The 16,484-nt window shown below is 39.2% G+C and overlaps 1 protein-coding gene across 4 annotated transcripts in view; it reads right to left on the bottom strand.

The window, feature by feature from the left end:
• map3k7 (mitogen-activated protein kinase kinase kinase 7) overlaps window positions 1–16,484 on the bottom strand; it is a 97,756-nt gene that overhangs the window by 33,125 nt on the left and 48,147 nt on the right. For 2 of the 4 annotated variants that reach the window (XM_052024553.1, XM_052024554.1), the window contains exons 8-12: window positions 10,462–10,592; window positions 9,900–9,981; window positions 8,064–8,215; window positions 2,521–2,686; window positions 1,792–1,872 (exon numbers count right to left, since the gene is read on the bottom strand). In XM_052024553.1, the coding sequence (XP_051880513.1) occupies window positions 1,792–1,872; window positions 2,521–2,686; window positions 8,064–8,215; window positions 9,900–9,981; window positions 10,462–10,592 (612 nt within the window). The remainder of the gene's footprint in view (window positions 1–1,791; window positions 1,873–2,520; window positions 2,687–8,063; window positions 8,216–9,899; window positions 9,982–10,461; window positions 10,593–16,484) is intronic. The other 2 variants (XM_052024555.1, XM_052024557.1) reach the window with 1 other exon arrangement.

Raw genomic sequence — 16,484 nt, 5'->3', positions numbered from 1 at the left:
TTGTACTAAAAGTGGGTATATGCAAACCGGGAACTTATTTCAGTGCAACTGGCTGAACATTTATGGCTCCCTTTGGAACTGTTAACAACAGCCAACATGACTTAACCCGTTATTTCCATTTCTCTTTCATTAGATTCTATCTGAACTTTTGTTTCTCCATTATTTTCTGTTTCGATTTCCCATTAATAACTGATTCCTTACATTAGTGTCCATCAAACTTGTAATCATATGTGATGTTACTTTTCCATCAGTTTCAAAACGCACATGGGGAGAATAGAAAATTTGGATTAATGAAAGATGATAAGGATAACGGCAATTAGAAAGTTTCAGGTGGTGTACAGTGCATATGGAAGCAATGAGGTTAAGCAGTCGGAAAGTTTGTACGCCTCAGGTTGTTGTGAGAAAATAGCAGTGAATAAGACATCAAAAGAATAGACATGGATATGGTGCTTTTGGAAGGCTATGGAGAATATGAAAAATTGGATGGATGAGAACTTAGCAGTCATTATAACCTCCCAACAGAAGTTGCTTCCCCTTTTAGATAGTCCTGTATCATCTAGATGGAGTTCCCAATGCTTTTGGCTGAGCTATAGAACACATCGCCTATTTCCAATCATGCCACATTCTGGAGACTCAAAATTTTCAAAGCAACAATTATGCTGTCTGGAGGATTTAATCCCAAATTTTAAAACAAGTAGTTTCTGTTGTGTCATTTATGCAAACCTACTGTCCTAAATTCTAATAATTCTTCTCCCCACATGACAAAAATGTTCTAATTCAGTCTTGAAAATACAGGCCACACAAGTTACATCACCAAGCTGTTGAAATGTTAGTACCAGAGAAGCATAGAGTAATACTGTATGGAAATAGGCCCTTTGGCCAAACTCATCCATGCTGACAATGGTGCCCACCAGGCTAATCCTATTTGCTCATGTTTGGGACAGAACCGTCTCAATTTAAATCTCTAGTTTTTAGTTCCTCTTCTCTGGGAGAAAAAACTATGTGCATTCACCCTATCTATACCCCTCATGATTTCATACACCTCTATAAGATCACCCCTCAATCTCCGATGTTCCAAGGAATTAAGTCCTAGTCTGCCCAACCTCTCCCAATAACACAGGCCCTCGAGTCCTCAAGGCAACATCCTTGTAAATCTTCTCTGCACCTCTTTCCAGTTTAATGATGTCTTTCCTATAACAGAGCAACCAAAACTGTACACAATACTCAAGTGCAGTCTCACCAATTGCAACATAACGTCCCAACACCAATATTCAATGTCCTAATTAATGTAGGCCAGCGTGCCAAACATCTTCTCCACTACCCTATCTACCTGTGACGCCACTTTCAGCAAACTGTTCCACAACACTCGTCAGGGTCCAACCATTCACTGTACAACTCTTACCCCGGTTTGACTTCCTAAAATGCAACACTTCGCATTTATCTGAACTGAAAGTCACTTGCCAATCCTAGATCCACTTACCTCACTGATCAAGATCCCCCTGTAACTTCTGATAATCTTCTTCACTGTCTATGACTACCTGATTTAGACTGAACTATACCAATGTCAGATGATTTTAGTATCATCTGACATTGGTAATAGATCAGTCTAAATCACTGAGTCTGAATAAAATCACTACTACCCATTTTTCATTGTTTAACATTAGAAAATTTTAAAGCTTTATGTGGATTCTGCAATAGTCTCTGTAACTTGGAGCAAGTAGTAGTAGTTAAGCATCATATTTATCAGCAGTTAGCCAGCTAGCTAGCCAGACCAGTAGTTAGAACTGGTACCTGATATGACGATCTGCGGAACATCCAGTATGTTACCAAATGAAGCAGTTTTACGGTGGCCTCGTTTTGGTTTTGGACGGGCTGCAAAATACACACATACAGGTACGCATGCAACAAATAGCTAAAACAGTTACGAAGCATGTTACAACTTAGAACAATGCCATTCTCCTCACAAAACAAAAACTTTACATGGGTCCAGTTCATGCACAACAAAAGGCACCATGCAAAAGCAAAAATGTTACACTTTATCCAGACTTGTTGCACAAGAAAAGCACATTTAAAGCACAGAGTAGCCAACTTTGTGGTTTACAAAATATCTTACTGAATAAGCTTTTGAAAGTCACAAGGCAGAGCTTCATACCATACACACACCTCTAAAATACTGAATTCAAATAGCGAAGTTTAAACAATATAGTGCAGTGCAGTGCAACATTTAACTATCGATGTGATTGATATGGCTAGGGAATTAAACAATTTTGATGAAAGATTTCTCAGAAAGTGTTTCTCACAGCTGTGGGGGGTTACGTAGAAAGCTACAAAGGATTGCCAACCAAAAACTAGCACACACAGAATTAATTGGTTTTAGCCTGACAGTTTGACATGAAAACAGTTAGCTTTATAAACCAAAAATTAAATATTTTTTTCACTAATCAACTGGAAGTTCTCAAATTTACCTACAAGGTTATTTTTACGTTATATAGGTCCAACCCTTAATTGGTAGATTTTTACCTGTAGTAGCATTCATGATTCTGGCCTCCAATTCAGAATAATTGCTGAGGTCAGCACTCAATCTCTTTCCCTCCAGAGTAGCAGCAGCTGATTGTGTTCGTCCTCCGGAAAGGCTCTCCACACTGCTCCCTCGAGACAGCGGCAGATTTAATCTTGTAGAGTCACCCTATTAGAACAACAGGGGTGCAAAAATACAGTATGTGTTTCTGCTATTTGCAGATTTTTCAGGAGTGACAAATCATTTGCACATAGTGAGTAAGCAATTTTGCAAACATACTACAAATGACATCCATTGCAATACTAATATCACAAGTCTCCATATTAAAAAGACAAACTTCAGAAACTAAGCAGACTGTCTTTCATTCTGCATGCTACTCTCTTATCAGTGTAGTTCTTTCCATTTAAACTGTATAATACATAATCTCATTTTCTTGTAGGTTAGTGCTTGGCCACAAGAATTTCCCCAGTTTGGAGGATGACAAATATCAAATTTAAAGGAAAGCATTTGCAGAAATGTTTGATATGAGGAAACAATTTTAAACAAATTTCACTCACAGCTTGGACATTTTGCACAATGTAACCAAAAAAAATGCAACAAAACTTTAGTTTTCTTTTTCATCAGAGACGGTGAAAATGTTTTTTTCTTGGAGAGATTGCAGCATTATTTTCTCCACTTCATTCAATGTACCACTTGTGCTTGACAGGTCACATTAGCAATTCATCCCCATGGCTATGGCAAAGCTAAAATGGCCTGGTAATTATTCTCCAATGGATTTTTCCCAGCTCCGAGGAAAATCCTCTCCTTAGTTTGACACCCTGCTGCAATAATGCAACCATCAATGCTATCTTTCAAATCTAACTATGTTCATTCAAAACATTTGCTAATTTTGTAAAGTTGAAACCAAATTCCCCTCAGAAAGAATCATGCCCTTAGTTCACAGGCTGTTATTTGAATTCCTAATTAAAAAGAGTATTGAATATTCTGCATGCTCTTAACAGTTTTGTTTTTCAACCAGGCAACAGTGAGCAAAACAATTGTAAACAATTTTACGGTAAGCACATTACTGCTTCCATGTTAATTGTGAATTACTGTTTTTGATAGGGGATGGCACAGTGAAGCTGTGGGTGGTGCAGCTCCCTCACAGCTCCAGCTGCAAGAGTTCAATTATGATCTTTGGTACTGTCTGTGTGGAGTTTGCAAGTCCTCTCTGTGACCGTGTGGGTTTCTCCCAGGAACTTCTAGTTTCCTCCCACATCCCCAAGTCATGCTGGCTGTTAGGTTAATTGGCTGCTGTAATTAACCCCAGTGTAGGTGGCTGGTATGGGAATCAGAGGGTATTGACAAGCATATGTGAGAGAACAAGTTACTGACCAATAAGTTGGGGCATGGGATTGATATGAGACCTGACAATGACTTGATGGGTCAAATGACCTCCTTCTATGTCATAAGGAAATATGAACATTTTGGGAAGTGTAATTTTATGTTTTCATCCATCACTGGTCCATGACAACTGGTGGTTGGCTCTTGGAAGTCAGATAATTGTTTTGAACCTGATTAAATTCTGAAGCCATCACTAACAATAGATGTGTTTCTGCTGCACAAGCCCTAGTTTGCATTTATTTTCCTTAACACTATTTCTAGGATCCTGATGCTGCTTAAATCTCATTTCCTTTTGCAAGGATAGTGCCTCACTCTCACCCCCTCACTCAGTCTCCCTTTCACACACACTCATATTATTGTGTTGATTCCCATTCACTGCTCCATATACTTAATTGTTTTTGCCATACCCTTAGTATTTCTTGCTAGAGGGATAGAAATGAATAGTGAGGAAGTTATGGTATGGCTGCATTGGAAGTGGTTTTGACCACATTTAGAGTACTATGTACAGATCTGGCCCCCAAATTACAGAAAGAATAGAGGGGCCATAGAAAGGGTGCAGGTAAGATTTATGAGGATAATACCAGAAATAAGGAAAAAGACAACAAAGATTCTTTTTTTCTTGAGATAAGGCTGAGGATTCACCTAACAGAGGTCTTTAACATGATGAAAGTTTTGATAGATTGGATATTGAGGGCACATTTCCACCTGTGGGGAAGAAAATGACTAAAGACTGTCAATATACGATGGTTACGCATACGATGGAGAAATTCAACAGGGATTTCAGAAGATTTTTTAAAAAATCTGATGAGTGGAAAGAATGAGGAACTCACAAATCAGACAGATTCAAACTGATCTAATTAAGAGGAGACTGGACAAGCACGTAAGGGAGAGGAGTTTAGAGGGCTTGCAATGATTTATTGTAATGAGGAAAAGTGCAATGAGACAGAAGTTGAGTTCAAGCACCAGTATGGATTAATTGGGATGAAAGGCCAGTTTCTGTGCTATATACCCAATGTAATCTTACATTTTATTTTTAATTGAACTGTTAAAAAGACATTCTTAGCTGTATAAATGTATGACTCTAAGTTAGCAAGTTCTCATGGATTGATATCACTTTATTTAATGATTTTTTTTGCCTGGCTGTTTTAACTACTTATGTACATATAAAAAGCAGGATGATCATATTTCAAAACGGATCAATAAGTCTGCTTCAAGACAATTTTATATTTTGACACATTTTACTAAAAAATACTTGCCCCATTGCCTCCCTTTCAAAGGGATGGGGGGGGGGGTGAGAGGGGAGTTGCACTTCTAATCAGGGACAATATCACAGCTACAATCAGAGGAGACATAATGGAGGGCTCGTCTATTGAGTCTATATGGGTAGAACTCAAAAATAAGAAAGGTGCAATCACTACTCTGATGCGATTATACTACAGAACCGCGCCCCCCCCCCCCCACCATTAGCCACTAGTGCACTGAGGAACAGATATGCAGGCAGATTAGGGAAAGGTGTAAAACTAATAGGGTTGTTGTTATGGGAGACTTCAACTTCGCTAATATAGACTGGGACCTCCTTCATGTAAGAGGTTTAGACAGGGCAGAATTTGTTAGGTGCATCCAGGAGGATTTCTTAAATTAATATGTAGATAGTCCAACAAGAGGAGGGGCCACACTGGACCTGGTGGTGGTAATGAGCCTGGCCAGGTGACTGACCTTTCAGTGGGAGGACAGTTAGGGAACAGTGACCACAACTCCTTAAGTTTTAAGATAGCTATAAGGATCAGTATGGACCTTGCGGGAGAATGTTAAATTGGAGCAGGGCAAATTACAGGAGTATTAGGCAGGAACTAGGAAGAATTAATTGGGAACAGCTGTTTTTGGGCAAGTCCACATCTGACATGTTGAGGGTGTTTAAAGACCAACTGCACAGAGTACAGGACCAGTATGTTCCAGTAAGAAGGAAGGATAAGAAAGGCAAGAGAACCTTGGATGTCAAGAGCGGTAGTGAGTTTAGTCAAGAAGAAAAAAGAAAAGTATGTAAAGCTTAGGGAACTAGGATCAACAGAGCACTTGAGGATTATAAAGAAGCCAGAAAGGAACTCAAGAAGGGAATTAGGAAAGCTAGGAGCAGCCATGAAAAGTCTCTGGTAAGCAGGATTTAAGAGAATCCCAAGGCATTCTATACATGCATCAAGAGCAAGAGGATAACTAGGGAGAGAGTATGACCACTGAAAGATAAAGGAGGGAACATGTGCTTGGAAGTGGAGGATGTGGGTGAGGTCCTTAATGAGTACTTTGCATCAATATTTACCAAGGAGAAGGACATGGAGGATAGGGAGATCCATGCGGAGCATGCAAATATGCTAGGGCATTTCGAGATAAAGGAGGAAGCACGGCTGGGTCTCTTAAAGACCATTAAGGCAGATAAGCCCCCAGGGCCTGATGGGATATACCCCAGGTTATTGAGAGAGGCAAGAGATGAAATTGCTGGGGCCTTGACCAATATCTTCGTATCCTCCCTAGCCACAGGCGAGGTCCCAGAGGACTGGCGAGTAGCTAATGTTGTTCCATTATTCAAGAAGGGAAACAGGGATAATCCTGGTAACTATAGACTGGTGAGTCTCACGTCTACTCACTGGAGAGGATTCTTGGGGATAGGATTTATGAGCATTTGGAAAACCATAGCCTAATTAGGGGCAGTCAGCATCACTTTGTGCAGGGCAAGTCGCGCCTTACTAACGATTGAGTTTTTTGACAAGGTGATGAGGGTGATTGATGAAGGTAGAACTGTGGATGTTGCCTACATGGACAAGGTCCCTCATGGGAGGCTCACCCAGAAGATTAAGATGCATGGAATCCATGGTGAATTGACTGTTTGGATTCAGAACTGGCTTGCCTGTAGAAGACAGAGGGTAGTGGTTGATAAGACTTATTCTAACTGGAGGTTTGTGACTAGCGGTGTTCCTCAGGGATCCTTAGTGGGACCTCTGCTGTTTGTGATGTATGTAACTGACCTGGATGAAAATGTACATGGGTGGGTTAGTAATTTGCAGATGAACCGAAGACTGGTGGTGTTGTGGATAGCATAGAAGACAAAGGATACATCAGGATATAGATCAGTTGCAGATATGGGTGGAGAAATGGCAGATGGTGTTCAACCCAGCCAGATGTGAAGTGTTGCACTTTGGGAGATCAAATGTAAAGAGACAAAACACTGTTAATGGCAAGACCCTTAACAGTGTTTATGAGCAAAGGAATCTTGGGATCCAAGTTCATAGCTCCCTGAAAGTGGTTACATAGGGTGGTAAAGAAGGCATATGGCATGCATGCCCCCATTAGTCGAGGCACTGAGTTCAAGAGTCAGGGAAATTATGCTGCAGCTTTATAAAGCCTTAGTTAGGCCGCATCTGGAGTATAACATTCCGTTCTGGTCGCCCCATTATGGGAAGAATGTCGAGGCTTTGGAGAGGGTGCAGAACAGGTTTACCAAGATGCTGCCTGGATTAGAGGGCATGTGCTATGAAGATAGGTTGGACAAACTTGGGTTGTTTTCTCTGGAGTGGCGGAGGCTGAGGGTAGATCTGATTGAGGTTTATAAGATTATGAAAAGCACTGATAGAGTAGACAGCCAGTATCTTGTCCCCAGGGTTGAAATGTCTAACACCAGAGGGCATGCATTTAAGGTGATAGGGGTAAGTTCAAAGGAGATGTGCAGGACAATTTTTTTTAAAACGGTGTGGTGGGTGCCTGGAATGCGCTGCCTGGGGTGGTGGTGGAGGTAAATACGATGGGGCGTTCAATAAGCTCTTTGATAGGCACATGAATGTGAGGGAAATGGTAGGATATGGACATTGTGTAGACAGGAGGGATTAGTTCAGTTGGGCATTTTATTACTAATGTAATTGGCTCAGCACAACATTGTGCGCCAAAGGGCCTGTTCCTGTGCTGTACTGTTCTGTGTCAAGAGTCTAATTTGCCCTCCTCAGAACCAGTGAAAATAGATAGTGTAACAACAGTAGAGGTTTAATTAAAGGAAAACAAACTTATGCTTTAGAGCCAATGTCCATACACAATTTAAAGTTAAAGAAAATTATATTAAAACAAACAAGGACCATTCAATTTAGATGAAATAAAGTCATGCATAGGATAAGTTACTCACCGATTGCTTGGATGTGAGTTTAAGCGACTGGGCCATCTTTGATTCTAAACGCTTGATTGTGTCGTTGGTAGTATTTGCATGCAAGTCACTAGGTTCTGCATTGGCATCACTCTTGTTACTGGTATTTGTGGAGGTAATTTCCAAGAAAGATCCTAACAAATAGATAGCACAATTTATCTGTGGTTTCTAAGGAAGCCTTTCTAGTGACCACAAAGTGATAATTAAAAGCATTTATTATCATGCTTATCAAGAGGATTTAGACTTTAAAATAAACCCAAAGAACTTACTTATGACATGCATAAGTGGAGTTTCCAAAATAGCCAATTACCTGAAGTGCAATGATGCTTTCAATTTATCCAAGCTGAAGCTATAAATTAATTCTGTTAGGTTAAGTGTACAAACATAAATCTCACTTCTAGGCTAAAGTAATAGACAACTATAATCTAATTAGTAGCATCCTACCAAAGTAATACTATTTTTAAAGGGTACAACTTTGTCAACTTTTACAGTGCTGCAATGTTAAAAATCTTTAGCTAATTTGTACAACACTTTATTTTAATGCATTTCGTTCCAGCTTTGAGTGACCTGGTGGATAAATCCATTGCAAGATGACAGTTTGTGATAACCATAAGTTTTCTGGTTTGTGTTAACTGACTATTCTACAATGTGGAAGAAACAAAGCTTGAGAAAGATGGAAGAGGAGATGCGTCATGGTTCATAGTGATGATGAGTATCCTGAAACTCTTTCCAATAATTCATGAGTGAAAGTCAGAAAAAGACTGGGCTTAACCAGGTTGACCCCTAACTGACAATCAGCACATTTGATCTCACTGTATTGCTTATGGATAATGAGTGGCCATTTAAGAGTTGGGGAAGTCTGCCAATAACAGGGGTGCCAGTTACTGCTTTCATGAAGGAAATATTTTAAAAAGGAAACCGGAAAAAGAAAAATCGTATGTTCTATGTTTGTTTTAAACATTTAAACAGGTTCAAATTGATTCACCTTATTCCCCTCAAAAATTATTAATGTTGAACCTTTAACGTGACAAACAACCTGAGGCAGTTCACAGGAGCAATACCAAATAAAGAAAAATTAACATTGATCCACCCTTAGATTTACTTGGGCAGATTTTAAGGAGCATTTTAAAGAAGAAATGAAGAGAAGCAGAGAGGCACCAGTGGGGATTTCCAGAACCTTTAAAAACAAGAATGGGGATTTCAAAATCAAGTCAGTGCTTAACTGGGAACCATCAGAAATCAACAAACACTGGTTTAACGGGCAATTTGTAATTTCTCTCCATTTAGATAACAGTCTTCTTTTTGATTCCTCCTCCAGCTCTCTATAGGTTGTGATAACCAGTGTTCAATGTTAACAATTGCCCCCACTGCTGTCAGCTCTTATCTTGTGCACTAGCTTTTTATGTAGTGTCTTATCGAATGCTTTCTGGAAATCCAAATACACAAATTCTACAAGTTCCTCTCTATTGATTCTGCTTGTTTATATACTCAAAGAACTCTAGGAAATTTGTTGAACACGATTTTCCTTTTATAAAACCATACTGAAATGTTTTGATATTAGAGTTACAAGTTCCATGCCTAAATCAGAGTAGCCTATTCTGTGGATTTACATATTTAAAAGACAATTCCATCAGCTCACATTACTGCTGATGCTCCATCTTCAAAAATTGAGCTCTTATAGTGTATAATTGCATAGTAGTGTATTTCTGTCAAAGACAACACTTCGTCAATGCAACATTGTCCTTAATCTTTAGTTACTTCTAGCAGTTAAAGAAATTCTTGTTTCCCCTTTCACAACATTTAGCCACCACTTCATACCTGTGCTTGTAGCAGAGTTGCTCTGGCTCACGTCTGAATAGTGGCATGGGTACTGAAGAGGTTCATCAGCTCCTGGGAAATACTAAACAAAAGTAAAGCAAAAACACTGGTACTTTGATTGATGTGCTCATAACTCCACCATAATCTGTACATTGTACTTTGGCAAAAGCAGAGTTTTAGTAAATTTTAGAACTGTGGGGCCGATGTGCTCCTTGATGCCTTAATCCTGTCTGCAAGTTCAGGATTGAGGATGTAAACAAAGCTAAGGAATTTTGATACTGAATCATCTAACTGTTCAACTGTTCTTTTGAGAAATCCTTTTCAAATAACACTAAGGGACAATTTAGTTTAGTTTGTAGCATCTTTAGAATTAGTCACAAGGATTGTGGATTCATACTTCACTCTCAGGCGAGCATAAAATGTAAGCTAATCCTGTTCCTATGTGATATATGTAACAGTCATTGTAGCATGACTGCATTAAAGTAAAAACAAAACATCGGCTGGATTTGAACTTTTGTTACTGGAAACTCCTCTACTCAACGTGTTAAATGTAGTAACCTACCTTCATTAAATGAGTCATTATCCTCACTATCTCCTCCATTGATGGGCGCTGTGCAGGGTCTTTTGACCAACAACGGGTCATTAAACTTTCAATTGGCTTAGGTAGATTTTTGATTAGAGGTGGTCGAGTACCTAAAATATATTCAATAAATAAGAATAGAATAAACATTATGATGTCTTAAGACTTCAAATACATTGTCGTTTCATCAATTCAAACACCACAATAATTAATCAACATCAAAATATTACCATCTTCTAACAAAGATTAGATGTGTCCCTTTTGCTAACTTTTCAAATGAGAAATTCAACATTATTTTGAAGTTTGGTTGAAGGGTATGAAATGTATCATGTATAATGCTTTCTTTTGTTCCTCTATGAATCTCAGTAAACCTATACTTAATGTGATTGGAAAAGGAATAGCCATGAACTTGGGGAAAAATGGATTAAGAGCATAACCTAATCATATCTTAAATGTCAACTGTAACTTTGGTTCAAAGTAGGTTAGCTTAACAATGTTGATATACAATTGTTGTACAAAATAGGGTTGGACCGACTCCAGGGCAGAGCAGGTTTCCAACCTCTAAAATAACAGATGTAAATACATCACTAAAGTGGTGAACTTGTACTCAAGCATTGAAAATCTTTTCAAGGATGGCTAATAGAAAGTTTCATCTACTAAACTTGGTCCAATGCTTGCTTTTAACTGTGTAAACTTTGTAGATAAAGCATTACTTTGAAAACATGTCAAGACAAGTTTTCTTTTGTTTTGCGACTCTGCCAACCCTCTATCACAAACAGCTCCTTACTTTTGAGGACAGAATCCTGTTCTCAAATCAGTGTCTGTGCTATATTAAAAATTACCACTAGAAGGTGCAAGAGTGGCAAGACCAAGCAGACTTTCAATTCTCTCTTTCCTACTAATCTGAATTGTTATCTTCTGAGAAGAGAGAGAACAAAGCTGAGCCTGACATTATAGTCGTGTTATCTTCTATATCAACAGCTATATCAACAGCTTTGATGCTTACTCTTTCCTTCCTTAAGAAAATAAGTAATTCTTGAATCTGGGAAGCAAGTTAAGACAATCATTTATTTTCACCGAGGAAAAATGTTTACTCTTAAAACATTCGTATCTTTATCAGTCAGAACAAGAATACCAAAAGAGGTCTGCTTGGATATCCAATGTCAGAGGGCAATATAGTACAAGATCTTAGACACTACCAGGGAAAAGATGATTTTGAATTTTAAATAAATACTGAACAACAAGTAGCTGCTATAGTGCAGATATAACAGACTAAAAAAAATCCTAAAATAATTCTGAAATTCAAGTTACCACTGTCCTTGTATAAAGGGGATATATTGTGATACATTAGCACTTCAGGTTTCATGCAAGTTGGAGGCTGCCATATTTTATTCCCCATCTTTCAAAACCACTGTACCCATTATATTATACAGAAAAGACGGGCATAAATTTTGGCTTAATGGTTGCTTGGTTAGTTTGGAATCAGAAGTAAATCCAGTAACAAGTGTACATAATTTAGGATTACACTCTAGTACCTTATTGAGGAAATGTTACACTGACTGAAGTGTTAATTTTGGATTAGGCTTTAAACTGAGATCCTGTCTGCCCTTTCAGGTGAAAGTGGAAGATCACATTCAAAGAAGAGGGGCTTCACCACCCTGGAACCACCATCAACCCTAATGCCCACATCAGTACCTCCCATCCCAAACGAGAGCTGTGGATACTCACCTTCTCTTAACCACTACCCATAAAAATAAAGTCCTTAGCTTGTGGGACTTTGCTATGCACAATTTGGCTGCCTAATTTCTGCTATTACAGCAAGAATGCTTCATAACCAGTTTACTCACTGTGGAAAACCTTTGAAACAGCAGAAGGTATAAGAATGTTTCCTCTGTTACGTACCAGCAACAACAGAAACACAATGAGCCATGTTTAAATGTTAGAATCTATTTATTAATAACTACTCGTAATAATAAAGAAGAAAAAATGTTAGACATCTGTTACGGATTAGGTTACTATTTGGTGAATGTCCCTTTAAGATATAGTACAGTAGTGTGTGTGTGTGTGTGTGTGTGTGTGTGTGGGGTGTCATTACAACAACAGGAGATAACGACGTGCTGACGTTTTGGTTCAGTCAGAAAAGAGAGAGAGGAAGAGAGAGACACTGCCTGGTGGTCTCTGTATCGATGGGTGAAAAATAATAACTGTGTCTGTTGCTACAATCCACGTATGGATTTTTGGAATAATCCAGCGGAGTCCACTTTGTCATTAACCTGTAGAAGGAAACAGGTATTTCTGTGGACAGCCACATCTCGAATGCCTTTCAGAGTGGCAGATACTTCGGAACAAAGCAGTGGAGATCATCAGTGATTGAGGTGACCTATGGGTTCCATCGTGGAACATTTGGATTTTGTAATTTCTCTCTATTTTCCCTCTACATTTTCTCTTCAGTCAATGGTGGTTTTGCAAAAGCCTTTGCTCACATTTCACCTTATGGCTTGCTGAACTGAACTTTGAGAACTATTCCTGGACTTGGAGTTTGGGAATTTGCCACACACACATTTCGAGTTTAGTTTTGGGGTTAGTGTTTAATATCTAACATTTTTATTTTTTTTTCTTTCTTATTCTCATAAGTAGTTATTCATAAAATAGTTTCTAACACTTATATATGACTCGGTGTGTTTCTTTTGTTGCTGGTACGTAATACATCAGACATTGACCAAAATAAACTAAAGTGTGTGTGTGGCAAACTCCCAAACCATCCAGTCTAGGAACAGTTCTCAAAGTTCAGTTCCATCAGTCACAAAGCAAGATGATGAGCAAAAGCTTCTGAAACCCACATGAGAATATAGAGAGAATGTAGAGAGAAGGCGTTTATGAATTCCACAAGTTCCACAATGGAACCACTATGACGCCCCAATTGCCGACGACCTCTGTTGCTTTTCATCAGAAATATCTTTCACTCTGAGTGCACTTGATACATGGCTACCCACAGATATACCTGATTCCTGGTGCAGGTTAACGACAAAGTGGACTCCACAGATTGCTCCAAAAATCCATGTATGGATTGTAAAGTGAGTCGCAACAATTGTGCTTCACTCATAGATACAGAGGCTGGCAGTCAGTGCTATCAACTCTCACGTCTCTCTCTCTCTCTCTCTCTGTGTCTGCAGTTGCCAGCAGTTCAGTGGATCTGCCTTCAGACACTTGCATCATTCCAGTTACAGGAGCTTTTCGTTCCCACTCGCAGCAGTCAGACAAAACCACACACACTACTGTTCAGGTGCCTTAAAGGGACACTCACCAAGTAGCAACCTGGCTTGTATCACCTCAAAAACCATGGTTTTTAGTGAATAAATGATTCACTAAAAAAAATGCATTAATGTGCTTTCAATAAAACTAGATTTTGTAGTTTTCCCCAAAGACACAAATGCAAGTCTATCAGATACTGTCAGAACAAGGAAGAACATAAGAAATAGAAGAAGGTCGCACAGTAAAAATATGGCTGATCTTTCACCTCAGCCCTGCTTTCATGTACCAACCTCATATTCCTTAATTCCCTTAATGTCAATTGATCTCTGCCTTGAATGTACTCAGTGACTGAGCCTCCAAGGCAATGTTAGATAAAGAATTCCAAAGATTTACTGTACTACCCTCTGTGTGAAGAAATTTCTTCTCACCTCTGCCCTGATTGGCCGACCTCTTACTTTGAGACTCTGCTTCTAGATACTATATCCCTGCCATGGAAAACATTAACACTCTTATAACTTTGAATGATTTAATTAGATCATCTTTCATTCTTTTAAAGTCTTGAGCAGAGGACCAGTCTACTTAATCTCTCCCCACTGGGTAATTCCCACTATCTTGGGAATCTGTATGGTGAATCTTATTTGTGCTCCCTTGTACAAGTATTTCCTTCCATATACAGGGAAGAGCTCTGCATGCCTTTCAAATTCTCACCATTCATTAAAAAAAACATACTCTTTTATTTTGTGCTACCAAAAATGGATAACCTCATACTTTTCAACATTTTGCATCTGTACTCAGCCATTCACTTATCCTACTCATTTGGAGAGACAGGGTCTGATTCAGGACAGTCAGCATAGCTTTGTGCATGGGAGATAGTGTCTGACAAATCTCTTGGAATCCTTCAAGGAGGTAACCAAAAGGGTAGATGAGGGTAGGGCAGTGGATGTTGTCTATATGGACTTTAGCAATGCTTTTAACAAGGTCCCTCATGGCAGGCTAGTCTGGAAGGTTAGATCGCATGAGATCCAGTGGGAGATAGCGGATTGGATTCATGATCGGCTTACTGGTAGGAAGCAGAGGGTGATGGTTGAGGGTTGTTTCTCAGACTGGAGGCCTGTGTCTAGTGGTATGCCACAGGGGTCAGAGCTGGGACCTTTGTTGTTGGTAATTCACATAAACGATTTGGATGTGAATGTACTAACTGGTCATGTTTAGTAACTTTGCAGATGATACTAAAATAGGTGGTATTGTAGATAGTGTAGAAGGTTATGAAAAATTATGGGGGATCTTGATCAGCTAGGCATGTGGGCTGAGGAATGGCAAATGGCTTTCAATCCAGATAAATGTGAGGTATTGCATTTTGAGAAATCAAATCAGGGTAGGACTTATACAGTGAATGGTAGGGCTCTGGGGAGTGTTTATGGAACAGGGGGACCTAGGAATGCAAGTACATAGTTCGCTGAAAGCAGCTTCACAGGTAGATAGTGGTAAAGAAAGCATTTGGCATGCTGGCCTTCATCAGTCAGGGCATTGAGAATAGGAGTTGGGAAGCTATGTTGCATTTACAAAAAGACGTTGGTGAGGCCACACTTGGAGTATTGTGTACAGTTTTGGTTACGCTATTATAAGAAAGATGTTATTAAACTAGAAAGAGTGCAGAAAAGATTTACCAGGATGTTGCCTGGACTTGGGGGCCTGAGTTACAAGGAGAGGTTGCGTAGACTAGGACTTTATTCCCTGGAATGTAGGAGATTGAGGAGGTGACCTGATAGAGGTGTATAAGATCACAAGGGTCATAGACAGGGTGAAAGTACATAGTTTTTTTCTCAGCGAGAGGGTGCTAAAAACAAGAGGGCATATGCTTAATATAGGAGGCGAGAGATTTAAAAGGGACATCAGGGGCAGCTTCTTCACACAAAGGGTGCTGCTTATTTAGAATACGCTGCCAGAAATAGTGGTTGAGGCAGGCATATTAGCAATATTTAAAAGCCATCTAGATAAAGACATGGACAGGAGTTATTTAGAGGGCTGTGGGCCAAATGTGGGCAGATAGGACTAGCTCGCTGAGCAATGCAGTTGGCATGGACTAGTTGGGCCAAAGGGCCATTTTGCATGCTGTATGACTATGACTCAATCTGATCAATATTTTCCAAGTGTCCTGTTACCACTTTCTTTATAATAGATGCAAGTATTAATTTAGCAATAATGACGACGCTAACTGAACATTACTGCTAATTAATTTATCCAGTGTATATGCAAATTAAAATCCCCTATGATTACTGCATTACAATTGTTACATAATACTCTAATTTCCTCATTTATATTATGTTCTATATTACTATTACTGTTTGGAGATATGTGGACAAATTTTAATAATGTTTCCTGGACCTTGCCATTTCTCAGCTCCTCCCAAATTGATTCCAATTCTTTATTTTCTGAGCTAAGATCCTTTTTCTCCACTGCCTTTATTCACTTTTAATATCAAGGCTACCCCCTTCTTATTCCATTCTGTCCACCTCCATTAAAAAAGTATCCTGGAATATTTAATTCCTAACCATGGTCATTTGCAACCATATTTTCATCCCCCTTTATTTCTATTGGTGTAATTAATTCATGAATCTGGTTACAAATACTTTGTGCATTCAGATAGAGCCTTGATAAAGTCATACAGTACTACAACACAGAAACAGGTACTTCGGCCCACCTAGTCCATGCCAGCCTGGTTTTCTGCCTAGTCGCATCTGCCGGCATCTGGA

This window comes from Pristis pectinata, chromosome 10 (genome assembly GCF_009764475.1).
Source record: "Pristis pectinata isolate sPriPec2 chromosome 10, sPriPec2.1.pri, whole genome shotgun sequence".
NCBI classification, from domain to species: domain Eukaryota; kingdom Metazoa; phylum Chordata; class Chondrichthyes; order Rhinopristiformes; family Pristidae; genus Pristis; species Pristis pectinata.
Note: the sequence above shows the minus strand (reverse complement) of the source record. Positions and strands in the feature narration are given on the sequence as shown.